Source organism: Enhydra lutris, unplaced genomic scaffold, assembly GCF_002288905.1.
Source record: "Enhydra lutris kenyoni isolate GAN:26980312 unplaced genomic scaffold, ASM228890v2 scaffoldscaffold1, whole genome shotgun sequence".
NCBI lineage: Eukaryota > Metazoa > Chordata > Mammalia > Carnivora > Mustelidae > Enhydra > Enhydra lutris.
In genome coordinates, this window is record NW_019154085.1 from 59,255,716 (window position 1) to 59,283,504 (window position 27,789).

Consider the following 27,789-nt stretch of genomic DNA (forward strand, 5'->3'; position numbering starts at 1 on the left):
TTTTTAAGAAAAGAAGGAAACATATTTTTTTCAAAAATGGTCATTTGATACCACTTAACTTTGATATGATTTTAATACCAATTAACTGTGATAGAATAAATATGATCGTAGATGAGAGACTTACTAAGTTAGCTGTTTTTCCTCTTCTTTGAAATAGGGGCATTTTTTTTTTTTAAGATTTTATTTATTTATTTGAGAGAGTGCATGAGAAGAGGAAGGGTCAGAGGGAGAAGCAGACTCCCTGCCACGCAGGGAGCCTGATGCGGGACTCGATCCTGCGACCCCAGGATCATGACCCGAGCCGAAGGCAACCACTTAACCAACTGAGCCACCCAGGGGCCCAAAATAGATGCAATTTGAGATTAAGAAGGATTACCGAAAAGTTACAGGGCTCAGTAGAATGAAGCAGAAACTGAACCTCTGGCCCGGTTTAGTGCCTTGGGCATGCTGCCGCCCGTTTCCTCAACTGTGAACTAAGCCAAAGGACCCCTGACACTGCTATTTTTCTTTCCCAGCCCTAAAGCGACAATCTGGCGATGACCACGCCAGCTCTCCGGCCCCGCCCCCTTAGGGCGGAGCTCTGGAGCCAGCCTCAGCCAGGAGAGGGGCGGATTTCCCTCCCGCTGCCTCCACCCGACTGAGTTGTGAGCCAGGGGGCACATCTGCACAGTGCCTCACTTGGATAAGCGATTCCTTTTTGGCATGCAAAAGTGTTTTTCTCGCATGAACATATCTTCACTATTTATCCCAACTGTGGTAGTTGCAGACTAGAAGGTAATGTATAGAAAAGCTATTTGGTGAGCTATTTAATTTTGATGCATTTAGATAATATTAATGTTTTACTCTTGATCAGAACCACAGTGAAGGCATTAGAAAGACCTGGGTTTGAATCCTGGCTTACCTACTGTTTACAATATATTTATGTTTTGATCTCTTTACATATAAAAGGAGAATAATATCTACTTTATAGAGTTTTCTTAAGAATCAAACAAGACTACAAATATAAAACTTTTAGCACAGTTCCTAGTATAAAGTGTCTGCCCAAGCAATGGTGACTAAAAACAGTCACAGGAAAAAAAAAAAAAAAAAAAAAGAAAGAAAGAGAAAGAGAGAGAAAGATGTAATAATAAAGAAAATGTGCTAGTAAATAAGGTTCCGATAGGTGGTTTGGAGATCTCTTTCCCGTAAGGGATAGTTCTTTTTCAGAATATACAGAATCTTTCATTTTGAGAAGTCTTCTAGTAGAGGGCTTATTGGAGGGCTCAGGAGGACTCAGGAGTGGAGACCTGTGCTTGAATCCTGTTGTGCCTCTTATTAGCTGTGTGACCTGTGGAGGCGCCGTTGTCCGTCCTTGCCAAGTTTCTTCATTAACAATAAAGAAAACAATAATAAAAAAGCAACAGAAGATGGAGCCGTGAGCAGGGTGGGTGACAGACACTACCCACATACATTTTTCTCATCTAAAGGGGCAAGTGCACAAAATAATAATGAAAAAAATCTACAATAAAAAATAGGTGTGGGGCACCTGGGTGGCTCCGTGGGTTAAGCCACTGCCTTCAGCTCAGGTCATGATCTCAGGGTCCTGGGATCGAGTCCCGCATTGGGCTCTCTGCTCAGCAGGGATCCTGCTTCCCTCTCTCTCTCTCTGCCTGCCTCTCCATCTACTTGTGATCTCTCTCTGTCAAATAAATAAAATCTTAAAAAAAAATGTGTGTGTGTGTGTGTGTGTGTGTGTGTGTAAAATGAAGTACCTCAGCTATACATAGTCTCCAGTGTATGTATATTTCTTGTGCGTTCAGTCAAAAGCAAGCCATGCAACTCTCTTGGTTAGAATGGGAGGAAAGGCGGTTAACTTACCACTTAGATGTGCTTGAAGAGAAGGAGGCAGGTGATTTCAAGAGCTCCTCAGATTCAAGAGGAGAAAACTAAGCAGGGCAGAAAGAGTGTTTCCCAGACTGGACACAGAAAGGGAAAGATGGGCAGAATGAGCCAGGAGGGAGATGCCTGGGTGGCTCAGTTGGTTGCCTTTGGCTCAGGTCATGATCCCAGGGTCCTGGGATCGAGTTCTGTATCAGGCTCCCTGCTTAGTGGGGAGCCTGCTTCTCCCTCTGCTCTAAGCTATCTCTCACTTTCTCTCTCTAACAAATAAATAAATAATCTTAAAAAAAAAAAAAAAGAACCAGGAGAGTGGTAAGAATGTTGTCTGAAGAGTGGAAGGAACGAAGTCAGCTGGTGAGTGGAGAGCAGGAAAAGCGTGCAGGCTGAGGGAATGCAAGGAACCACTTCAGATAGACAGACAGACACGGTGGTACCTGGGCTGTTCTCCCCTTGGCAGTTCACACTTACCTGAACACCTCAGCTGATAGTACTTTGCCTCTTTGCTAAATGATACAGAATAGTACTGACACCTTTCTGGATTTAGCTCACAACTCAGGCATGTCATCTTTGTGTAGTCGCTCAGTTGGATTCTGTAAATCAATGGTGGAAATTAAGTGCTTGATGAAAGAATAAACGAAAAGACAGAATTGAATAATGCCATATTCTAGTTTTAAAGGTATCAGAATGCTAAGGCAATGCTCAAAACATTTTCTTTTTTAATGTGCAACAAATACACGAATTAATTCATAATAACCTCAAACTTTCCATTGTTTGGGAATAACACAAAACATCTAATAAAGTCATTCTCTGTTGTTGACACCTGGAGTTTGATTTATAAGGGAATGAAAGTGCTCAATTACAACTCCAGTTACTTAAAGCACGGAAAAAAACAAAAACAAAAACAAAACAAAACCAGAAATTGTTCTTCAGCTAGAAAGACTCAAGTCAACAATTTGATTCAGTTCTTACTTATAAAGATTTCTTCCTCCTGGCATTCCTTTATATTCATTACTGATGTAGTATCTGGGAAGAAAACAAATAAAATATATATTAATTATGTTTTTAAAGAAAGTCAAGTACACTCTATTTGACTCAACACAAAACATTCATGCTGGCCCTTATCATATCATTCTTCCCTGCCCCCTCTGCCCCAGAAGCCATATTTCCCATCATCTCTAAATAAGAGATTTCACTTTTTGTTTTAAAAGATTTTATTTATTTATTTGACAGAGAGAGAGAGAGATCACAAGTAAGCGGAGAGGCAGGCAGAGAGAGAGAGAGGAGGAAGCAGGCTTCCCGCTGAGCAGAGAGCCCGATGCGGGGCTCGATCCCAGGACTCTGGGATCATGACCTGAGCCAAAGGCAGAGGCTTTAACCAGCCAAGCCACACAGGTGCCCCAGAGATTCCATTTTTAAAGCAGACTAAAATATCTGGATGCAGGGATTGATCCCTTCATTCAGGTGACAAGTAAAAACTCAAAAAAGGTCTTTTGTGAGAAAAGTAAGGCTGGACAACCACGTACCTACATTGTTTTCTGTATTTTCTGTTTTTATAGCCCAAGCTACTGGATGGCAGGAGCCCATCTTTCTGACAGGAGCAGAGCCCCTTCTAAGGATGTCTTTCAAAAACTACTTTGGGCAGTGGCAACAATAGTCCCTAGTGAGACCCGATAATGAATTCTAGAAATGCCTTAGATTCTAATGGAAAATAACACTCCCTTTCCACCAACTCGTGCATGGTTGTTGACAGCCTCGGCAAAGCTTTCCGTTTTCCAGAGAAAGGCCGAGATGTGGACAGATAAAATGAAATAGCCTCTCCAAGCCTTCCAAAAATCCAGTGCCAGTTAAAATGTAACAAAATGCCCCGATGCTGGTGCGGTGCTCCAAGACGCTTAAGAAAAAGAGGCTGCAGCTCTGCTAATGTAAAGCAGGTAAGAGCAAGAGGTAGAGCTGCTTGGTGGCAGGGTATCAAGTCTGCTAAGCATATGTGAAAATCATTAAGGCTTCCGTATGTTAAAAAGAAAAAAGTACTGAACACATTCCAAATAGACTATTCTTTATTTGTAGGAGATTTTCCCCTATTTCTGGGCATAAAGGGTGTGATTGCAACGAGTATGTTTGCATCCTACCCATTATTAGAATACTCACAGGTAATCACTGGTGAGAGCTTCTATTCCGATGACTTCCCAAGCTCCTTTTGTAATGAACGTGCAATCCTGATGGGATTTTTTTTTTTAAAAAAAGATGTTTATTAAACTCTCTAATCGAAGTGGAGGGTTGAATCTTTTATCTCCTTGGGTTTCTCCTCCCTATCCCATCATCCTCCAGACACCACTTCAGAATTTCGATCAGCCGGATTATTGGTACATACTGACTGACTTTACTAAATGATTTCCCCTTCAACTTAGTCTCATTAAAAAAGAGATCAACCCGAAATAAATTATGTAAGAATACTTACTTGCTTATCTATTTGGAATAGGCAAATGTGTTTGTAGCCATCTTGGTTGCTGATGATCTTGTAGAAGCTATTCCCATCAGAGGTAAAATGAGGTTCTGAAGGCCTGAACTACAGAATAATAGAAAACAAAAAAAAACAGATGAGGGCACATCAGTCTCATCTCAGCACCAACTTTAGTTTTTAAAAGTCCTCTCAACACCTCTGCCCAAAACCCATGCTTCATTTACTTGCCAAGTGAAACCAGAGGGTCTCAAAAGAAACCAGAATGTCTCAAAAGAAAATTCTCCTTCTAGAAAATGCAGACAAAAAGATCTCTCTCAGAGAATTCTTTACGTGGAGTAAGTGAGAGAAAGCACATAAAGAGGCTTACGCAGTACTCTCAACACATAGCCGTGGTATTGTTATCTCTGGACATCTCTCTACAAAGGATGACTCTATGACTTCTGGCTATAAATGTGCAAAACTTAGCATTTGTCTTTCAGTTTTAAGAAGTAAATTTCCTCAGTGTCACAGATGTGCTTTCTTGAAACAGACTATTATTATTACTATTTTAAGTCGGAGTTCGTACATCTTAATTTCCTTCACCTATTTTGCCCATTCCCCTCACCCCTTCCCTCCTGGCATCCGTGAGCGACTGCTTTCTGTTCGGTTTGTTTGTTTCAAACAGACTATTATTTTTACTGTTTCAGATAAGAGGTGGTTTTTAATTTGAGGGATTCGTTTCCTCCTTTTTAAATACATATTTTTTTTTGAAAGCCAAAAATTCTTTAACCATTTCTGGACTGGATACTGTAAGGAATGTCTGTTGTGTATTTCACGTGGAAACATTCTTATAGTTACCATTTTTATTGTATGCCTTTTCATTTTGCTAAATAGGATCAACAATTTACCAAAAAAGTAGTTGTATGGAAATACAGTATAAAATTTCCATTTTTCACAGTTCAATAAAAGATAGTTCTCAGAACATAATGTAGTTTCAGCAGAAGAATATCTACCCCAGCCTGAAAGGAATATGTTGCTTTACGACTTCGATTTCCTTCCTACATTTGCGAGCAGGTAGGAGATGGTCTTTTAAAATTGTTGGTTCACTTTACCCTCGATGTTTCCTCTCTTATCAGCTCCCATTTTGGGAAGGAAGAAAAATGCTTCCCTCTTCTATTTAGTGATTCAAAGTGGATTCATTTATGGAGCAAACTGAGGCGTGCAGTACACTTGGTGTTCTCATTACAGAGCTCTGAAACACATTCCCCTCTCTAGACCTGTGTTCACAGCCTTATCTTTTTAATACATTTCCCTGTTTCCCCTGGATGGAGTTGTGCCTAGTAGAAATGTGTGAAAAGTGGCATCTGTCTGGTTAAATACAGAGAGGAAAAAACATATTTTTTTCAAAGAGTCGTGAGGAAGTGTAGCGTGTCTCTTGCCATGGAGGAAACCACTTTTCATGTTGGCAAACCTCTCCCCTCTGCCCAATCAAAGCCTGAAGAAAAGGGACGTGTGAATGCTATCGGAGCTCTGAGCCCAGCTGGAAGGGGTCCTGTTTCTGGACCGCGGGCCTCCCCTCTCTGCCCCAAGAGATGTGAAGGAAATCTTTACATTTTCTTTTGCTTTTGGTCCCTTTGTTTTTCTCTTAAAGGAGGCTTAATAGAAGTGATCACAAGAATTAGGTGAGATTTGTTCATCGTCTTTCTGTGAGGGGCCACAACGGCTAGAGATCCTTCCATAATGTGTTTCCTCCCACAGTCCGGTGGCCTCATGGTTGGTGATTCTGCCCAAGGCATAGCGCTCGCAGCACAAATGAGAAGCGTGACAAGTCTCTGCGGGTCACTGTGCTTTCTCGGATACCACTCTGCATCTGGGGCCTAGTAAAGCATGAAGCCACAAGAATATGAGTTCCTCCAAAGGGGGGTGAACAGCAGGGTTGCTGGATAGATACAGTCGCCACCGAGTTGCCGCCGCATATAGCCACGGCTCCTTGCTCATCTGTGTAGGCTGTGGATGGAAGCCATGTTTGCTGCCTCCAGAGCACAGGCCCTTAGAGGTGAGCTCAGTGGGCATCTTCAGCATCTTAGCTGCTTTTCAGCAGTGGTTGCTTTTTAACTTTTCAGGAGCTACCGTCCGCCTAGAGTATGTCTTCTGTTTTGTCTGCTCTCAAGTTTTCACCTGTCCTGTCCTTTTTCCCACTGAGCATGTTCTGTATTCCCCACGAAAAGACCTCACTGGGGCACATGGGTGGCTCAGTGGGTTAAGCCTCTGCCTTCGGCTCAGGTCATGATCTCAGGGTCTTGGGATCGAGCTCCGCATCAGGCTCTCTGCTCAGCGGGGAGCCTGCTTCCCCCTCTCGCTCTCTGCCTACTTGTGTCTCTCTCTCTGTCAAATAAATAAGTAAAATCTTTAAAAGAAAAGAAAAGACATCTCTGCAGGGAGCATTTAAATATTTTGAGAAATAGGTCAGGTAATAGCTCTATTAATAGCAAATAACATAGGGCCCTACTTTGGTATATATGCATATCAAATAGCTCTGAGTATCTGATCCAGACCACAAAAAACCCATAACTCAAAGCACTTACTCTTCCAACCCAGCCAGTGGTACTCATTTCAGTGTGTTCTTGTTTCTAGAGAGGGAAAAATACAAGGGCAGCATTTCAGAGAGAAGTGAGGTATTAATTCTATTTTTTATCAGCAACTCATGGTAATAGAAGCAAAATTGTACTTAAAATAATCGAAAACGATCTCCATTTATATAATTGTATTTGTGCTCAGATTGTTTATAGGATTGCATCAGGACCTTTACCTCTCTTGCATAGAGCTCTGTCTTCCATACGTGGCCCTGGAAGCTCCCCTGGCATTTTCATCTCAACACGCACGGCACAGAAGATGATGTCCTTTATCTTGCCTCCATCCCCACTGGCTTGTTCTGACGCCTTCGTTCTTCTGTTTAGTGCCACTGCTCACCCAAGCCAGAGACTTGGGAATCACTCTAGATGCCTCCTCTCTTCAGAGCCACCTCCTCAGCCCCTGCCTCCTGGTTTGTTGACTCCCCTCATCCTTCTCCACCGTTACTGCCTTAGCTTCTGTTCTCGTCAGGTTTCCCTTGGTCCATTGCCCTGACCTCCCGGTTGGAGACCCTGCCGCTCTTCTCCTCTTCCAGTCTGCTCAACCCCTACTGACCTCATTTGGCAACAGACGACAGTTCTAGCTCATTAGGATCCTGTCCTATTTAACACCTAGAAATAGCTCTCCGTGTCTTACAAGTAAGTCCGAACCCCTCAGAGTGGCACCTGAGCCTCAGCCTACCTCCACCTAACCAAAGAGCTTAGGTTTCCTAGTTTGGAGTCCGGCTGTCACGTGACCTAAGTGACCTTCTTAACCTCTCAGAACCCCTGTCTCCACGGTGTCTGGCTACCCTGAGTGTTCAAGAAATGGTGACTATTATTATGGATTATCCTAATGGTATTCCCTACTAAAACAACCACGTTTTAGGGACCAGCATGTTGTCTCATTGGTTTGTTTCTGTTTGTTTTAAATCCAGAGCTATGCATAGAACTTGGGGCATAGTAGGTATTCATTGTTTGCTGTATAAATAAGTGAATTGACAAATCAAGACAAGGGGTGCCCAAGCTTTCTGAAGCAAGAATCTTCACTGTGCCCAACCAGGTGGGAAGTGTGTAGAGGGGGAAGCATGTAGGCACAGAACCCATTACCAGAAAAGGGCTTGGAGAGGTGCCCTTCACATATGTCACTAACCTTCCCTGGACGTTGCCCCTCCTGAGGCTGCTGGTTCCCAAAGGGGCTTTAATCCTGATTCACTAGCTTGGCTGAACCTTGTGGTTTCTTGTGGGGAATGCCCTGCCCCCATCCCCAGCACCTCAAGGTTGAATTAACACTCACCTTTGTCTTAATGTTGCCACCCTCTCTGCCTGGTTGTTACCTATTTATGTTCTAAAGTTGTTGACTGCTGAAGTATAGTCACAGGGTGGCAAGAGATTTGTGGCCTTTTGATACTAGTTTTGTTTCACACATTCTCAGTCAGTCATTCTCTGCTCCCCATATTTTCTCTGTTGAAACACACTTCATTGATCTTGCAGCCGCTGGCCTTCTTGGGCTGTCTGAATTTTGACATCAAATTCTATCTTTTGGGTTTCCGATCGCCACCCCCTCCCCAAGTGATAATATCCATAACTGAAACCATATGACTAGTGAGCAGAGATGAAATGGAAGTACCATCAAATATCAGATTCTCTCTAAAAGTTAGTCAGGACTCACTCACTGCCTCAGGATCTGACAGACTCAGAAAGAAAAGAAGCTCAAACTTTATTTGCTGATTCCCAACCATTCACTCTCCCGGTTTTTGTGGAGTCCTTGGATCACATGTAGCTTTAGAAGCAGAGCATCGCCATTAAACCTTACCTCTGATTTTCTCCAACTGTTGTTGGCAATATTATAGTCACAAATATCCATGACTGAATAGTTCTGAATCCTTCGGAGCCACTGCAAAGAAATCCTTTCTTCATTTACCCATGTCACGTCACACAAGTAGTAATCCCTGGAAGGAAGGAAGGAAGGAAGTGGAGAGAGAGAGAGAGAGAGAGAATAACTATTTCCAGACCTTGGTACAGATAGACATTTTACTCAATGAAATCAATCTTAATAGGCATATAATTTTAAATGGTTGTTGAAACCATTTAATACCACAATATTTTACCTTTTTCTGAAAGCTTGAAGTGTAATTTAGTTTTGAATGGAAATTAAAATATACTTGACAGGAAAAATAGCAGCTAACATTATATAGTGGCTTAGCAAACGTGACTCACACCACCACTCAGGATTTTTTCAAGTCCTTAACTTGGCCTTTGATGGTGCCAGGAAGTCAAGGGTGACATTTTTCCCATCTCTTTTCTGCTGTATTGAGAGACCATTACAGTGAGGCCAGACACACTGGCTGAGATTCGAATATTTTCTGGTAATCTGATGTGCTTCTCCAGAAAATTCTTACTTTTAGGGTGAAATTATAACTGACCCTTTTCTCAACTTCGTTTTTCAAAGGAGAAAAAATTGACTCACATCTCTATGAACTTTGAAAATCAAATAATTATATTGTAAAAATCTTTTCTCAAAAGTCAAAACATGAACCATGTGAAAAAAATCAAGGAACCTTAACACGAAATTTATGCTAACGGAGATATCTCTAACAGTATGTCTTCCTCCAACACATACCTTTAAACATTTTTGGAGCTACCCTTTGATTTATAGTGAGATGCATGGAATTCTCAATTTACTTTTCTGCTAGCCTACCTAAATATTTGCTCTGGATTTATTATTTTATTTGATTTGCTCCTCCTAGCCCCCCACCCCCATGTGATGATCTTGAGTGATCATTCTTAAATCCTTTTTTTTCCACTGTCTGATCAAAGCTTTGTTCCCTTTTGTCAGAAAAATTCCAAGAGACTCTTTTTTCCTCTTTCTTTCTGACTGGCCCCATGGCCATAGCCTCCTCATCAACGCTGAATGCTCTAAAATGCTCCTTCGCTCTTCCCTTCACAGGCTGTGGCCACCCCCTCCTCTGTCTCTCTGCTCTCCTTGCTTGACCACAAGTTCTCTGAGGCACCGGCCGCAGCTTTCTTGTTCGCAGGGCATCCCCAGGTTCCAATGAAATGAGTACCTGGCACCAAATCGACACTGAAATTCTGTGGAATGCAAAAGTCCTGTTGTATTCTCTGTGGCCTGAACAGCTCTGTCCTTCCTTGGAATTCACAGACCCTGTCCTGTCTGTACTCCCTCCACAGACAAGAAACCAAATAGCCAATATTTATTGAGCGCTTAGGATGGATCACCGCTTCACTATCGCCCTTCTGTAGGTGGGGACATCTCCTGTGTTAAGGTCCCCTTCTGGGTCCTCCAGGGTCCCCTCCTGACTATTCCCGTTGCAGGTGGCAAGTACTGAAAGAAGATCAAACCCCTTCACCCAGCAGCAAAGCACCACCTTCCCATAAATAAGGACTCCTCGCCGTTTCAGGCCTTTCTCTTGCTTAGTAAGAACCTATACACCGGGGCATCTGGGTGGCTCAGTCGGTTAAGCGTCTGCCTTCGGCTCAGGTCATGATCCCGGGGTCCTGGAATGGAGCCTGCGTTAGCCTCCCTGCTCAGTGGGGAGGCTGCTTCTCCCTCTCCCTCTGGTCCTTTCTCTCCCCCCAGCCCCCAGCTTGTGCTCTCTCTCTCTCTCTCAAGTACATAAATAGAATATTAAAAAAGAAGGAGGAGGAGGAGGAGGAGGAGGAAAGGAGAAACCTATACACCATCCAGTCTGCACGTCTGGTATTCCATGAATACCTTCTGAGATTTCCCAGCTGCCCTCACTTTGTTCAACCTGCCCCCCATTTGTTCAACCTGCCCTCAGTCTGAAACCACGGCTATGTTCTAAATTCCCTAGGTCTTCCTCAAATATCTACTATGCCTTCTTGGAAAGTCCCTCTTTACGCACCAACATCAGCATTCTTAAGGTGCTCATCCCTAACGACCACCAGGCTGCAGGGTCTGAGAGTGCGAACCCCTCTTTGCACGCACAGGACCAATGGTGCCTCTCAGAGTTCAATGCTTCTGCCCTGTGCCCAAGCCACAGGCATTAATGAATCTTGCTGGGGATAGGAATAAATCATTGCAAAAGGGGATGGAACTATGACATGCAAGGGAGAAAACAAAACTTTTTGACATTAACTTTCTTGACTAGGGGTCTGAAGACTTTTTCAGTCAAGAGCCAGATAGTAAATATTTTAAGTTTTGCGGGTCACATGTGCTCTGTGACAATTACTTATCTCCACCTTTGCAGCACAAAAGCAGCCAGAGACAATATATCAACGAACATCTGTAGATGAGTTCCAGCAAAACCCTGAGATCTGAAGTTCACATAATTTTCACATGTCACGAAATATTATTCTTCTGGTGATTTTCCTTCCCAACCATTCAAAATTGTAACAATCTTTCTTGGGGCACCTGGGTGGCTCAGTGGGTTAAGCCTCTGCCTTCAGCTCAGGTCATGATCTCAGGGTCCTGGGATCAAGCCCCGCATCGGGCTCTCTGCTCAGCAGGGAGCCTGCTTCCCTCTCTCTCTCTCTGCCTGCCTCTCTGCCTACTTGTGATCTCTTTCTCTCTGTCAAATAAATAAATAAAATCTTAAAAAAAAAAAATCTTTCTTAGTTGTAGATCATACAAAAACAGGCCTGGGGCTGGGTTTGCCAGTGGGCCCTGGTGTGCTGATCCCTGCTCTATGCCTGTGGTTCTTATTCACAGATCAAATTCCTTTGTAATTCGGATGGAAATCAGGTACCTCTCTCTGGGGTGGGGGTGGGGGGAGTCTCCTTACATACATGCACACATTGCCCAGAGCTCCATGGCCTCGATTAGGATCACAGGCTCCAGAAACGGGAAACTTTTCTAAAGTGGCATGGTTAGGGGAAAGGGCAGGCAAAGGGGAAAGAAAACTCTTTAACACAATTAGTGGGTCACCTTTACTAAGGGCTTTATCTATAAAAACCATACACGATACTTCAGGTTCCGAAATCAGCAGTAGAAAAGTAACTTTTTTCCCATTCGAAATTACGGAGTAATGGAATTTGGGAAGCCTGCCAGGGAACTCACATGCATCTGGCACTTGCCCTGCCCATTTCTAGATCAAAGGTTCACGAACCTGTGTCTTCCACTTTCTCTGTCACTCTCGGTAGCCCAAGGTGTACACTGCACCCTCCGTATGGGCTGCTCGCCAGCCAGCAGACAGGACATTTTGAATCCTCTTGTAAACACACCCCTGTCTAATCACAGCTTCTCTTTAGGATTTGGAATTAAAGGGAGACAGAGCGGCGCTGCGGACCCTGCCCTGAGCCAAGATCGTGCCAGTCTAAGATGTCAATGAATCATAAAAACTATATAAGGGAACCAATGACCCAATTGTACTTTTTATTGAAAGGCTTAATTAAGTCCTACTTAGGACCAGAAAAATCCAACAAGCAGATTTATCAACTATACTTTGCACTATATGCTGATTTTTTAAACAGAATGCATGCATGAGCAAGTGGGGGAGGGGCAGAGAATCTCAAGCTGGCAGACTCCTTACCCAGCCTGGAGGCCAAGCCCAGCTGGAGCTGGATCTCATGACCCTGAAATCATGACCTGAGCCACCCAGGTGCCCCTCCATGCTGATTTTATTCTGTAAAAACAGAGAGGCTCTACTGAACAGACTGGTTATGTAATGGTGGGAAGGGGTGGAAGAGGGAATGTCAGGCAGCCTGGCCTTCCTTGAGCCAACGACTGCCTCTCCCGTCAGGCATAGCGATTCAATAAGCTCTTCTAATTTCTGGGACAATGTTGTTTTTAAGGAGAGTGTGGTTGGCTTTAATACTAAAGCAATGGAGCGATTTCTGGACATAATAATAGGAGTGCACACCCATGAGCAGTTTACTATGTGCCAGGAACTGTTCCAAGTGCTCGACCTAAACTTGTGGCACCCTACAGGGTAGGAATGCTAGGGCTCCTGTTTTGCAGACAAGGAAAGGGAGGTGTAGAGAGGTTAAGTAACTTGCCCAAGGTCACACACTGGGAAGTGTTGGGAGGCATGATTCAAACTAAGCCAGCTGGCTTCAGATTTTCTGTTCCTAGTAGCTCCCTCTATACAGAACCTCCACCCGTCCCTCTGGGAAATACGGTGGGCTAGCTTCACCCTCTTGCCTTTTTTCAGGATAAAATTCCTCACTCTATGAGGTCTATTTATTCCCACAGCGTGTGTGTAAACTAAATAGCTGAATTCTATAAAGCAAATTATATTTGATAGCGCTGGGACAGACCTGCTTTTGAAGCGTGTTTCAAGCATTTTTCAGAGACTCCTTTTGCAAAGTGACCGTTGCCTTGTAAACAGTAGGCGTTTAATAAATGTCTGTTGCGTTGCATTAATTCCCCTCATTTGTGTAAATGTTTCTTTTGGTATGTTAAGGGTACTTAACATCGGGTCAGCATTACTGACTGGGAAGAATATTGGAGAGAAATCGCTCCTCAGAGCAACCGCAGACGGTAGAGTGATTAATTCGGTGAATCACCCAAGGAAGCGGGCGTTCTGCCAGTGCTGGCCCCGGGCTCCATGCCACTCTCTGCTCTGATGGGGATGCCAGCCCTCCTGGGGCTGCTGACAGATCGCTGAGGAGAAGGATAGGTGGGGTGAGGGGGAGCCCGTCACAGAGGGCAGCACCCACAGCACATGAGGTCCTGAAGGGCTTCCTGTCTTGAGGTGTCGCTAGTTTCCTGGCTGTTTCAGGCCGGTTCCTTTATCATCTGTGTGACAAGCCCACACCCTGACATCTCTACTTTATAGATCAAGGATTATCTATTCGGAGGAGGCATTTATCTATTACATCACTCAGGAGCAGAAAAAATAGGGTGGGGCAGGTCATGAGCTGGGTGTGATGGGTCCCCGGAGCCGATCAGCAGATGTGGGGTGGGGTCACCTCAGTAGAACGTGCCCTTCCCAGTCCTCTAGCTCAGGCCAGGGAATGTGCAGATGGCTGGGAGGAGGCAGAAAAGAGGGACTGCTAGGCAGGGTCACTTGGAGGGTCGTCTTCGGTCCTGGTTGTGTAAACCATTCCACACACATAAAGTCACCCTCATCCCTCCACACAGAAGCTTATTCATTGATTCTACACATATTCATTGAGCACTTGCTGTGTTTCAGGCCCTGCACGAGAGGCACCAGATATAAAATATAAATATAAATATAGAAATGTAAATAGAAATATTGTGAAGCCAGGCTCTAAATAAAGCAGGTAGGGAGTTTATGATTTTATAATATATGTTGTTTTCTCTCAAGGATTGAGCTCACCAATCCTCTTATAGTCATCAAGACAAATGAGCAGCCTAATGAATCTAATCCACTTGACCTCTAACTCAGGGAGGGCAGTGGGGAGGCTCCTGCCTCTGGTAGGACTTCACCTGCTCAAAGCTGTGTGGAGCAAGGACGTGGCCTCAGAGGAAGATGAGTGATGGGCACTCGGGGGCAGAGGAGGGGAGAAACACGTCCCACCCTCCTGGGGCTACACTCCAGGCGATCCTACACTCCAGGAGCTCGTGGATGGCTAGAAAACACGGCAGAAGGTGCTGGGCCGTTTCTGAAGAGGCACAATTTGCTGCATTAACCTGGCCCCGCTGGAGGTTTGCGTGAGGCCAGAAAGTGGGGCATCACTGCCTGCTAGAACGTTTTCCCCAGAGAGGAGCTGGAGCCTGGTTTTACATAAACTGCGGCCTCCCTGGTGTTAATAGAGACCAGAGCTGGATTTATAATTCCCTATATAACACATTCCTGAGGCATTTCCAGAAACGACTCCTCAGTAAAATGCATCTCACACAAAATATCCCCAGTGAGTGAGGCAGTTCTCGCCAGGAACGCAGCATAAAGAACCGCAAACAATGACTTAAGGGTTCATTTGTACGGGGCCAAAATGAAGTCCGTGAACTTGCGCACGTTTCCTAAGCTCAGCTCCTGGATGAGGCTTCTAAGGGGGTAGAGCCCACAGATGAAGACCTGTGATATGGCCATGACGATGACACGGTAGGCGGTGTGTTGAGTGAGATGTGAGTGGGGCATCAGGCATAGTCCCCACCCACAGGAAACACTCGATGCATCGAAACCCCATTATTCGATGAGTCTGGTCTGGCAGGTGAGGGCCTCTGTCCTATTCCCAGATCCCACGCTAACTGCTGTGTGACCTTGAGCAAAAGAGTTTCCCTCTCTGAGCCTTAGTTAGCTCATCTGTGTCCCACAGCATTGTTCTCAGTGTGTTCTGGAAGCCCGCAGGTTCTGTCTAATATTCTGACTCCTGGAGGAAGCAGATGGGGACAAGGCCTGTGCCTGCAACCTGAGTGGTAATGGTCTGGTTGTTTTCTGGACCTGCACTCCTGTGTTCTGTCTCACTTGAAAAAAAGCCTTTGGGCCCTTACAACAGTTTATAGACCACGAGTGAGGTCTAAAGCCCCTTCCAGATCTAAGGTTCTTCAGAGTAGGGGCTTATGGCTCATTCTCCCAGCAGACAGATGTTGGTCATAGACCGAGAGTTACCTCCAGGCCCTGCTGCTCTTTCCCTGGACAGCCCTGTACTCCCCACACGTGGGTTACCTTCCCCTTCAGAGCCATCCCCCTGGGCTGTGCCCTGTGGTTCTTTCCTGCTCAAGCCACATATGCCCCAGGATACTTTCTCTCATCCCTGGGGTCATCAAAACCCATCTCCCCCTCCTCAGAATGTTTCTGCCCTTCTGTTTATGCCTCTGAAGTATTTGCCTTCAGGGTCATTTATCGGAATATATTCTATCCTCTGCTTGGTCGTAAGTGCTAAAAAGATAGTAGCTCAGCCCTATGGACATCTGTTACGTAAACAGCAGGTGCTCAGTCAATGTTGATAGACGAGATGACTGGATGGGGCCACACAGCAGATTTTAAAACCTTCAGGTAAATTTTTATACCTTTGGGCAAACTCAGAAAAAGCAATTTTTAAAAATTTACTGATAATTTATTTTTTCCTCCAAATGAATAGGTTAAAAAGATATTTCTAATCAAGTCAATGAATTAATGACTACAGAGCAGAGCCTATGGCATTCCTGATGTGGTGCATTCAACCCTGACAAGGCTGCTTCCATGTTGCTCTGATGGTAACTCCAGGAAGCTGAGAGCAGTGGTTGAATTCACACAAAGAAGGGCGGCTAGCAGAGTTCTTGTAAGCTCTTTCTTCTAAGTCAGACAGGATTGAATACAGACTCCTACTTGGTCATTTTCTTAACTTCTAGGCCTCATTTCCTTATTTGTAAAAGAGGCATATAATTATAGTTGTTGGAAAGAGTTATTTTAAAGACTAAGACTAATACAAAGCCTGTAATAATGCCCTGAGTCTGGCACATAGTGAGTGCTCAGTATCTACTAGTTATTATTTAAAAGCAACAAGAAAACCAACACAATGAACAGAAATAAATAGAAAGCAACTCACAGCCGTAAATTGCATGCAATGCCAGGTGGTTATCTTTACAGGAAAAGCACAGGGGGCTGAGGGTGTGCGGTGGCAGACTTTCAAACCACCAACGATTATTTAAGCAAGTGACATCCTGAGGCATGTCGGTGTCATGAGGATCCCTAAATTTCTCCGGTTCTCATGGGGACCTGCACAGCCCTTGTGATCTGATCTCACTCCTATCACTCACCTCTTCACTCACACTGCTCTGTTCGCTTGGCCTCCTTGCAGGTCTTCTCACAGACCAGGCACAGCCTCCCTGTGGGGCCTTTGCGCCTGCTCTTCCTCTGCATGGATACTGAACCCCCAGCTACTCAGGTGGCTAGCTGGCCCTCTGTCTTATGTCACTGCCCACGGGCCATCTTGTGAGAGAGGGCTTCCTTCCCTGACCTCCCGCCACCATCACTAACCCCTTGCCTGCTTTGATGGTTTTCACAATTTTCTGTCCACCTGGTTGTTGTCTGCCTCCCCCACCTTGAATGCAGGCTCCATGATTCCCGGGACTCTGGCTGCTCTAGTCACTGTGCGACCCCATCACGGTAACTGTGCTCAACACGAAGACATGAAGTGGGGGCTCACCAAAGAGTGGCTGATGAAGGGCTTCTGGGCGTGGGGAGACACCACGGGACACTACCCCTGATTCTGCCATTCATTTTTAAAATGTTCTCCCTGAGATCTGTGAAACTGTACAACCCACACATTCTGATCAAGACACTTACCCTGTTGAAATAGCATCAGGAGGAGTGATTTCTACTGAAGTTGCATTGGTATTTGGGTTAAGATTGTTGGTTTTTACAACAAAGAGCTTTACAGTTGGATTTACAGCTCCTGCCTAGGAAAAAACAGTAACAGAATTGATATGGACAAAAAATACCACATCTTTGCACAGGTTTACAACTGTACAAAAATGTCTACATTAGAGCAATAAAATTATAATCACAAGACACGTTAAAAATCTATATAGGTAAATCTAATACAGATAAAATGAACATAAGAGAGAGACATGAAATGCAACTTTTTCATGTTCAGGCAGAAACTTGTCTATTGACAGCCCCTAGCACTCTTGTTTAAATCATGAATGTTCATAACTCAATGTGTTTTGTGCAAACAAGGACAAACTTTTAAAAAATCAATTCTATTATTTTGCAAATATACTCTGACTCCAGAGGGCAAAAAGTCTAATGGCTGACAACTAGGAAGAATACCCTGGGTTCAGCCAAAGACACAATCCACCAGGAAAATGAGTTTACCTGAGCCAAGAGCCAATAACGCTAATTAGGAAGCCATCATTTGCGCTCCAAATTCAAGTTCACCACATTCGAGCTTTACAATCAATATGATGACAGAAATCTATAAAACTTTTTTATATATACACACAGACCTTCAATTGACAAATTAGTTAGAAATAATATATTTTTAGTGAGAGCATTTCATGTTTTTTTTTTTTTTTTTTGCCAGTTTCACTCATCAAAAAATAACATTCCACTGAAAATACATCTCTATATTTAATCTCGGATCCTTTTTTTTCTTTTTACTTCCTCTGTCTTCCTAAAATGGCAGCTCTTCACGAAGCAAATTGAGTGAGTTGGTAAAAATAAAAATCCCTTTTCCCAAGTTGCTTACAGCAGAAACATTTACTATTAGATTTTCCTATAGATGATTCTGTGGCCATTAATATTATGATACTAGTGAAGAATCCTGGTTGCCTTCTAAATCCCCCCTCTTCCTAGGTTTACACTGCTTAACAAAGCTGTAGGATTTTCATAAATATGCATCCCGTAGGGGGAGAACAGCCTTGCAAACCAAGATGTGAGACCATTATTCCAAATGCAGGATGTGTAAAATTCACATTAGGGCCAAATCTATACCAGAATCCCTGAAACTAGTTATGAATCGGTTAATTAGCAATACAACCTGATATGTAACCGAGCTTTTCAACTTCATCCAGGGTACATTCCAACTTATACAAATAAGAGGAGCTTGTGATTCAAGGACAGCTTCTCTTTTCCTCCACTGAAACATTCTTATTCCCCCTACCTCTTTCAAAAGCATTTTCCCCATCTTTTTCGGCTTGTCATTCCTCAAAGTTTTTGGAGAAATTACAAAACCTTAAATCACACTCTTTCCTGGGATAATAAAAATACTTTAAAATTGCCAGATGCTGTTGACTTCAGCAAGAGTAATCACAGCAAGCTGTTGAAGAGAGACTGACAATATTTTCATTAGCAGGAAAGGATTAAATGAAACCATTCTTTTCCTATCAAATCATGGAACCACTACGTGAACAGGAGCACAGACCTTCGGATATGGAATCCGCACAGTCTTTGGGTACTGCAGCGACTCGTCAGAGTAGAAGGAGTATTCAATAAGTGGGACTTCTGTGTCGTTAAATTGGGCATATGCTAAAAAAGTGCCTTTTGGAGACCACCACAGAGCAGAGTAGGCACTGAAGATTTCCTCTGAAAAAAGACATAAATTGTTCTGTTACAAGAAGTAGCTGATAAATTGGCTTTGGCATTCAAAATATTGTTCTCATTAGCTTTAGTAATTACAGTAGAGTTCAACTAATGAACCATTTTGCATTTGCTGGGCTTCCAAATTCAGAGTAATACAAATGAATAAAAATAAAATCTTCAAGGATAGATCTGGATTGTAAAAATAAGTAACCCGTTGGACCATTTTAGAATATTTTAGCACACAATATTTAATATAAGCTCTACATTTTTTTCTTTATCTTATAATCCTCTAAATTTATGCCGCAAAACATACTAAAAGTAAATTTCACACAAGGGGCTGATTCTCCTTTCTAATTTTCAAACAGTCAACATGCCAGCATACTCTCCCCAACTGGGCTCAGTTTGTACTGTGCCCACAGGGTACTGGTGGGTGGTGTGTGGTTCCAGACTATCGAACTAATATGGTGCCCACAGTTTACTACTCTTGGCACAAACAGGGTGTGGGAAGGATGGATTTAGAATGACAAGGCTCTCCGTGAGACCCCAATTGAAAAACATCTTCTTTGCTTAGCCTCAAAACTAAAGACTCTAGCGGGTTAGTGTACTCCTCTGCTGCCTACAGTGATGGTAAGGGAAGAGGGTCAAAGAGAGAGGCAAATGAAAGGAGAGGTTTTGCTCTCCAGAATGGTGTTGGACTCGTTCTCATTCTCTGGCAAATGTAGTTCTTTCCTGTGTTTATTATTGAGTCTCTTCATGGGACTTCCATTGTTTGGCTCTTAAAATGCCAAAACCTCTTTCATGGAGGGTTCAGGTAGACCAAATGGAGACTCCTAGTCCTTTATGCAGATTTAACCTACAAAATCTCATGTTCTGCTGTGGGGGAGGAGGGGGGAAGGTAAAAGCAGAAGTAAAGAAACTTGAGTCTTAGAGTTAGGAAATCATCTGTCCCCATCACTTTTCTGATTCCTGAGGCCTCTTTACAAGTGTCTTCCAAATGCTAGTTTTCAATAATAATAATGATAATGGTAATAGTAGTGGCAGTAACAGTAACAACGATAACAATAGTAACACAATGTAATAATAATTACTATGATGAGCAACCAACATTTAGAGAGTGCTAACCATGAGGTAGATTTGATATGCAACCAACATCTATGTGAGCTACCTCACAGTAGCTCATTGTGCAGGTGAGAAAGGGGCAGTGGGCTTAAAGAGAAGTCATTGCCCATAGTCACATGGCCAATAGTTGACTGACTCAAGAATGAATCCAGACTTGTCTAGTTTGAATCCATGCTTCTCACCTCCATGCTCTATGTCTTTCCATGCCTATTTCAGTTCTTCTGGTAACTGAAAACCTACTGGGTAAGGCAGCCTGTTCTGGCTTTATCTGTTTTCTACCTATGTCATAGTTTCATTTGTGTAGTAATTTAGAATTTACAAAACACTTATCTAATTTAGTCTTTACAAAGATGCTAGATGAGTCTATTCTATTTATATCCCATTTTACAGACAAGGCAACTGATGGGCTTAGAGAGAGAGAATATGAATTGCCAGAGATAAGACAGGGACACAGGCCCGTGACTCGGAGTCTAGGGGTTTCTACCGAGAACTTCTTCAGATAATGAGTGGATGTCTCTTTCCTGTGGCTTCTACCCATTGGTTTCCAGTCTAAGATCAAGATGCAAATTACATAAAATGAATACAATTACAGCAAGATTATGGTTTTTAAAATTGCTTCTAAGTAAAGGTAACAGGTAATACCTATGTTTTGATTGGTAATATAGAACATATTGTTCTATAATTGTATATAGAACATATCCTTCCACACAGGAATGTATTAAAACCATTATTATAAAACTACTTCTAGTCAAACTCCAAGTTTTGAGAATGAATAGTAGGGAGAAGGGAGAATAACAAAGGGGGGAACAGATTTCCAGTGCTTTCTGATACAAAGCTGGCTGTGAGCACAAGTGTCTGTGGCACCCCCTCCTCCACCCCCTGAACCTCCCTCACCTGCGATATCCTGTGATACCTGCCATCTGGCCATTCTGACCTTCCCTTGGACTTACTGCCTGCCCCTGAATAGGTTCCTTGATTCACTCTGTGAGAATTACCAATTGACCTCTTTTTCTCCCTCTCTGAGCTGAATTCCCTGAGAGCAGCCATTGGATAGCTTTTTTTCCCTGTGTCTCTAGAACCTGACATAGCGCCTCATAGGTAGTTGGCACTCTGTGAATTACCCACACCCCCACTGTCAGCCCAGCTACCATAGGGTGAGGAGTGCTCCATCTTCCAAGCTTATTTCTTTCTCTATCCTTCTTCATCCTCCCTCTCAAAATTCTCATTCTCACTTCTTGTTAGGTAAACTATACTCATACTTTCGAGTGAATGTCATGGGATTCACTTCAAACCAGGAGATAAAGTATTCTTATTTTTACAAAAGAAGACACTTGTTAACTAAAGTAATAATTTAAAAATCATGAAAGAAAACAAAGTGAAAACGTTAAGACACTGAGAAAGAAAGTAATTTGGGATTCTGGGGCAGGGAGGGGACACATGTCCCAGAGGGTAGGCTGCTGTGTGAATGTCCCTTCATGATGTGGCAGAAAGCCCCATCTGGCCTTTGCAACTTTCTTTCTTCTTTTACTTATGAACCTATAAATTCTCAAAATCCACTCGTTCAGTCTTACACTCAACAAGTGTTCATGGCTGCAGTGGAGACGCTCCATGGGAAGATAGATCTCATATATGGAGATACAAATGTGCTCTTTCCAAATATGGATCATTCATAAATATATAAAACCAATTATAGGAAGTTCCCCAGAGGAACCAAAGTCTATTTTTTGGCGACAGACCCGCACTGGAACTGGGAAGCCATTCTTCTGTTTGTCATCAACACACAAAATGAGATCTTTCCAGCTCTTATCTACCTAAGAAAGGACTAATAGTGTTAGGTGTGTTTTCATCCCAGAGATACTCAGATGTTTCGAGGAAGGGTCGAGTTGCAGCTTTGGGAAGAAGCCTTATCCAGGTTGCTTTGGGGGTCCTGCAGGTTGTGCTGTGCTATCCAGCAAGTGTTTTTCAATTGCTAAGTGACAAGTGCTGGCAAATTTCATTATACATTTTTTTCTGGGTCATGGGGATTTATCTTTCTTTTAAAGTGATTGTTGTTGTTGTTGTTACAATGTTAGTCATTTAATTGAACTTGACTTGCACTGGGTAAGAACCAAAATTAAGTCATGAAGAAAAACTCTTTTTCTTTTTTTTTCTAACTATGAGGAAGAAATAAGAAGATGAAATAGGATGAGAACTTAATAAGCATTAGGCAACTTTGTGAACAGTCTGGAATACCCTCAAAATGCCTTTTACCTTGGCAGCTATAGATGCGAAAAATGTTTTTCTAATATTTTCTTAAACTCTATCCTAAAAGAGAATAATCCTTTTTAATAATTTTAGTTCTTCTTATTTTTACTGATTTTCCCTCAGAAGACTTTCTAATTATTTTTTCCTGCTTTAAAAACAGGAAATTATGATTTGTCCAAGTTCAAATGAACACAAATTCTCTGTAAAACAGATGCTTTCTTCCCCCTCTATTCCCCAGCCTCCAGACAATATTTTGTCAGCTCTTGGAATGCTGTGGGAGTATTTAGCTTTCCTTAGTAACTCTGGGTTAGGTAGGCCCAGTTAGAGAAACATCTGATGTTAATCTGCAAGCTTTTATGCCCCAGTAAAGCAGAAAAGCTACCTATACAGAAAGGCCCTTTGTAGGAGGAGACTGAAGACAATAGAGGCATTGAGAGACAATGAGGACATCAGGGAAACTAGCTACTGTTAAGAAATCCTTGTTCTGGGAGACTCCTGGTATCGTGAGTGCTAAAGAGATTTGATGACATTAAAAAAAAATGCAACTTATTTTGAATGCCATTGAATTTCTCCATTTTAAGAGAAATGTTTAACTATTAAAAAAAACTTACAAATTTTCTAATTCGAAAAAGCTTTAAAATCTCTACCTTCATAAACCCAGTCAGTTATTCCATTGGATATTATATTTTCTTCTCCAGTCCATGTGATCCTCTGACTTGTTGAATTTGGTTCATTTTTAACATAAATATCATTGTTCCAAACGTATGCCTAGAAATGTTGAAAAACAGATTGGTGAGTAATAACCTGTTATAACATATCTTATTCTGGAGTTAAAAGATATCTATCAACTGTTTTATCCTCAAATAATATTGACATGTCAATGTAATGATTACCTTGGGTTACTCAATTTCAGCAAGATAAAGTCACTCACTACCCTCTCACATTTACTTATTTTATTTATTTATTTCTTTAAAAGATTTTATTTATTTATTTATTACAGAGAAAGAGAGAGAGCACAAGCACGGGGAGGAGTAGAAGGAGAGGGAGGAGCAGGTTCCCCACCTAGCAGGGAGTCCAGTGTGGGACTGGATCCTAGGACCCCGGGATCACCACGTGAGCCAAAGGCAGACGCTTAACTGAATGAGCCACCCAGATGACCAGATTTTAAAATCTTCACATTTTAAAAATCACATTTTAAAAATCATTAAGTATACAAGCTATAACTCCAAATAATTCTAAAGACACTCAATATATTAAAAAGAAGCAGCTCAGCTCACAAACCACACTGTTTGAATGCTGGAGTGCCTGTGAAGACTCAGGAGCCTGATCATTTCTACAGAATAATGTCTGCTTCCCATTGCATTCTGGGGGCGGTGAGTTGAGGGAGTGCATTCGATGTTGGGAGGGAGAATTCTGTCTACAAATGAACATCCCGTCTTCCTATTCAGATTCTTTTGCACTTCTGACATTCTCCTAGCATTAAGAACATGAAGGTATATCTATAGGGACACAGAGAAGGTCACAGAACCAGCAGGAAGGAGGTACACCCCCCAAAACAAACAAACAAGCAAACAACAGCAAACTGAATACAAGAGAAATTAAAATTTTAATGGGTATTTTCCCAGTCAATAATGAATTCTCCAGTAGTAGTTCAGAAACTTTCAGGAATCCTATTTACTGCGTTAGACTAGTAAAATGCTATTTTAGGCAATAACACTATCTTTGACGTTGAAGTATTTGCTTCTTACGTGTCTGCTCTGTGTCAGGTTATGTAGCTTCTGCATGTGAAAGCGTTGAGTCATTATTTTTTTCTGAAAACAGAAGAGACTCACTAACCAATTTATGACCCTCTGGTGACCATGTGATCCATTGTGTCTTGTCTGGAATTTTATCTTCTGTAATCAGCCTCCTGAAAAAAGAGAAAAGGCAACATTACCAAATGAATAAATCACAGTGGGATTTCCTTTTTGAAAAAAATGTTATTGCACTAAAGAAGCTGACAGATTTTATAAGGAAGTTACTGACCTTTTAGCTAAGTCATAGATATCATATGAAGCCGTGTAAGAATGCCTCCATTGCTATAAAGGAAAACAGACATCTCAGACTTCTGTGATTCTTGACAGTTCAGCCACTTGCTATAGGAGCACAAGATGACATGTAAAGTAATGACATTGTATAAATCTCACATTTTATCATGTCTTATAATTCCTAGCTCAATCCTTACAATTTTGGAATTAGGAAGAGATTCTTAGAGAACATCTAGTATGAATTCCTCTGAACCGCATCTGTAACCTAGCTCTGGCATCACCCCTGCCAAGGAAACTTCTCAAGATCACAGTGGGCTGAAGTGTTGCTTCACGGCCAACATCACTCCTAACATTAACCATAGCATGGGAAGTCTATCTGTCCAAGAAAATACAAGTTTTTACTGTTTTTTTTTTTTTAAGATTTATTTATTTATTTATTTGACAGACAGAGATCACAAGTAGGCAGAGAAGCAAGCAGAGAGAGGGGGGAAACAGGCTTGAGAGGGGGGGAAGCAGGCTTGAGGGTGGGGGGAGCAGTTTCCCCGACGAGCAGAAAGCCCGATGTGGGGCTCAATCCCAGAACCCTGGGATCATGACCTGAGCCGAAGGCAGAGACTTTAACCCACTGAGCCACGCAGGTGTCCCACAAGTTTTACTTTTCAACCATCTTATTGACAAAATACTTAAAAGTGTTTGATGTGGAGATATACTTACTTTCCTACTTTGATCATGAAAATATAAAGGGCTACAGATTTTTTGAAAGTCACCTGGCCAAAAAAAAAAAACGAAAGAAAAGAAAGCCACCTGGCAGTATCTGTTAACATTGAAACATATATACCATTGATATTTTAAACTGCCATCTCAAGAATTAAAATTCTTAAATTTTAAAATGGGATTAAAAGCTTTTAAGACCTTTTATAAACATTGTTTTGCCAATCAATGTAGAAGTTTAAAAAGGGACAAATTCCTTGGAAAACAAGTTATCAAAACTGAGACAAAGAAATGGAAAATCTGTATAGTCTTATACCTAAAAAAATATTGAATCAATAAATAAAAACATGTGCACAAAGGAAACTCCAAACCCAAATACCTTTAGCAGCAAACTCCTTGTTATTTAACCAAAGGAACTAAAAACTTACACATATACAAAAACCCTCCACACAAATTTTTAGTTTTATTCATAATTGCCAAAACTTAGAAGAACCAAGATGTCCTTCAATAGGTGATGGGTAAACAAACTATGGTCCATCCAGACATTGGAATATTATTTACCAACAAAAAGAAATGGGCTATTACATCACAAAAAGCCATGGAAGAAACTCAAATGCATATTTTCCTGTGAGAAAAACCAATCTGAAAAGATTACATATTGTATGATTCCAACCATATGACATTTTGGAAAAGGCAAAATTATGGAGACAATCAAAAGATCAGTTGTTGCTAAGGGTTTGGAGGAAGGGAGGGATGAAAAGCTGAAGCAAAATATCCTCTATGATACCAGGATGGTGGATACATGTCATTATACCTTATAGATCTGCCAAAACCCATAGAATGTACAACATAATGAACCCTAATGAGAACTATGGACTTTAGTTGGTTATAATGTATCAATAATGGCTCATCAATTGTAATGAATGTATCATACTAATGCAAAATGTTAATGATATCGGAAACTGGGACAGAGGTTGGGGGGAGATGATGAGGACGTGTGTGGGAACTCTGTATTTTCCACTCATATTCTCTAAGCCTAAAGCTGTTCTAAAAGAATTAAGTTTATTAATTTAAAAATAAATGAATTCGAGCTATGCCAGATAACTTGGAAGAAGTTCCACACAGAACCATTGAGAAATGCAAATTACAGAAAAGTATGGAAAATAGGATTTTATTTTTTATAGAATAAGCAATGACTAAAATAATATCTATCTTCATAAAATATCTATCTTCATAGAATTATTTGAATAAGGGGAAAATATAAAATATGGAGAGAGATATATACTAGGTTCTTAACATGTGATACTTGGGGAAAAGGTGGGGGAGAGATGAGGAGTAAGGAGACAGACATAAGAGGAAAAAAGATAAGACTGAAGAATATATATATATATATATATATAAAATGTATACATACACACACACATACACATGCACACAGATTTGCATTTATGAAAAATTATATTTATATGTGGATGCATTTATACATTAAAGATATTTTAAAAGAAATCACATGTCTTTGTCTGTCTTCCCTACCATAATCCTAGATGTAAGAAATTGTGTCTTATTCATCTTTAAATCTGAAGTCTCATCTAGTGCAAGTCACATAGTCTCTGTTCAAGAAATAAGCCAAACTAACAAAAAAATAAAATTTTACCCATGAAAATGAAGTCAATGAAATGGGTAGCCCAAGGATACCCAGCTTGTATAAGACAGAGCTGAGATACAAGCCAAAGGTTCTAACCTTGAAGAGTATTTCCCACTTATCATTTATCATCCTTCTATCCTCTCATGTCAACAATTACGTATTAAGACCTTACTTTTTGAAAGTCATACTTTTTTAAAAATCCTGGATTATTTTGACACAATCCATGCTTGTTCCTGGGAAACCTTTGAATACTCTACTTGAAAGAGCCAAAAGGTGTATATTACAGGCTAAAAATATGAAGAGGTTTAAGAAGGTTTGAGATCACTCAGGATGACAGATCCATCATGAGATGCAAAAGGAAACCCAAAAAGTTTGGAATGCTCACTTCATCTTTTGAAACAGACTCATCCTTCTATTAAGGTTAGAAACTTTGGCAATTCTCCTCTATCAGGCATTACTGGATAAGACAGGCTCAATCTCCTTGAGGGGCTCCTAGTTGAATGGGGGATATATATGGGCAAGTAAACACAAGGAAAGAACCACAGGACATCTAACAGAGGTAGGTGGGGAGAGGCAGGAATCACAAATCAGGCCTTGGGGAGAGAGAAAGGTCTATGGAAAAGTTGATTGTTAGACTGAGTCTCAAAGCAGAGAACTGCCACACAGGGAAGGGGTTAAAAAAGCATCGTAGCAGAAAGACGTTGAAGCACAAAGTTGGGAAAGATTATGTTTAAGGGTTCAAGATTTGGAGCTTCTAATCTGGATTCAAGTCTGGCTATACACTGAATGTTTGTTGCCCACCCTCCACCATTCATATGTTGATCCTAACCCCCCCACCCCCCCCACACCCCCCACCCCCGCCGTGTGATGATGTTGGAAGTGAGCCTTTGGGAAGTAACAAGCTCATGAGGGTAGGTCCCTCATGTATGGGATTAGTTCCTTTATAAAAGAGACTCCAAAAATATTCCATGCCCCTTCTCCATTTGAGGACATGGAGAAGATGGTCAACTATGTTCCATCAAGTGAGATGTCACCAGACACTGAAACGGCTAGCACCTTGACCTTGGACTTCTTTCTCAACTTCCAGAACTATGAGAAATAGATGGGTTATTAACTCACCCAGTCTATGGTACTCTGTTAGAGCAGCTTAAATGGACCAAGATAATTTGCTGTGTAATATCAGGCAAATTTTTTTCTAAGCTTCAATTTTCTCTCTAGGAAA

The 27,789-nt window shown here is 41.9% G+C and overlaps 1 protein-coding gene across 1 annotated transcript in view; it reads right to left on the reverse strand.

Moving 5' to 3' along the window:
* The window catches only part of LOC111142158 (dipeptidyl peptidase 4), a 78,885-nt gene that overhangs the window by 23,328 nt on the left and 27,768 nt on the right, over positions 1-27,789 (reverse strand). The window contains exons 6-16 of the mRNA XM_022495155.1: positions 24,210-24,262; positions 24,021-24,093; positions 22,832-22,952; positions 18,664-18,824; positions 17,085-17,197; positions 8,744-8,879; positions 6,904-6,948; positions 4,337-4,444; positions 4,027-4,094; positions 2,848-2,901; positions 2,347-2,468 (exon numbers count right to left, since the gene is read on the reverse strand). Coding sequence (XP_022350863.1) covers positions 2,347-2,468; positions 2,848-2,901; positions 4,027-4,094; positions 4,337-4,444; positions 6,904-6,948; positions 8,744-8,879; positions 17,085-17,197; positions 18,664-18,824; positions 22,832-22,952; positions 24,021-24,093; positions 24,210-24,262 — 1,054 coding nt within the window. The remainder of the gene's footprint in view (positions 1-2,346; positions 2,469-2,847; positions 2,902-4,026; positions 4,095-4,336; positions 4,445-6,903; positions 6,949-8,743; positions 8,880-17,084; positions 17,198-18,663; positions 18,825-22,831; positions 22,953-24,020; positions 24,094-24,209; positions 24,263-27,789) is intronic.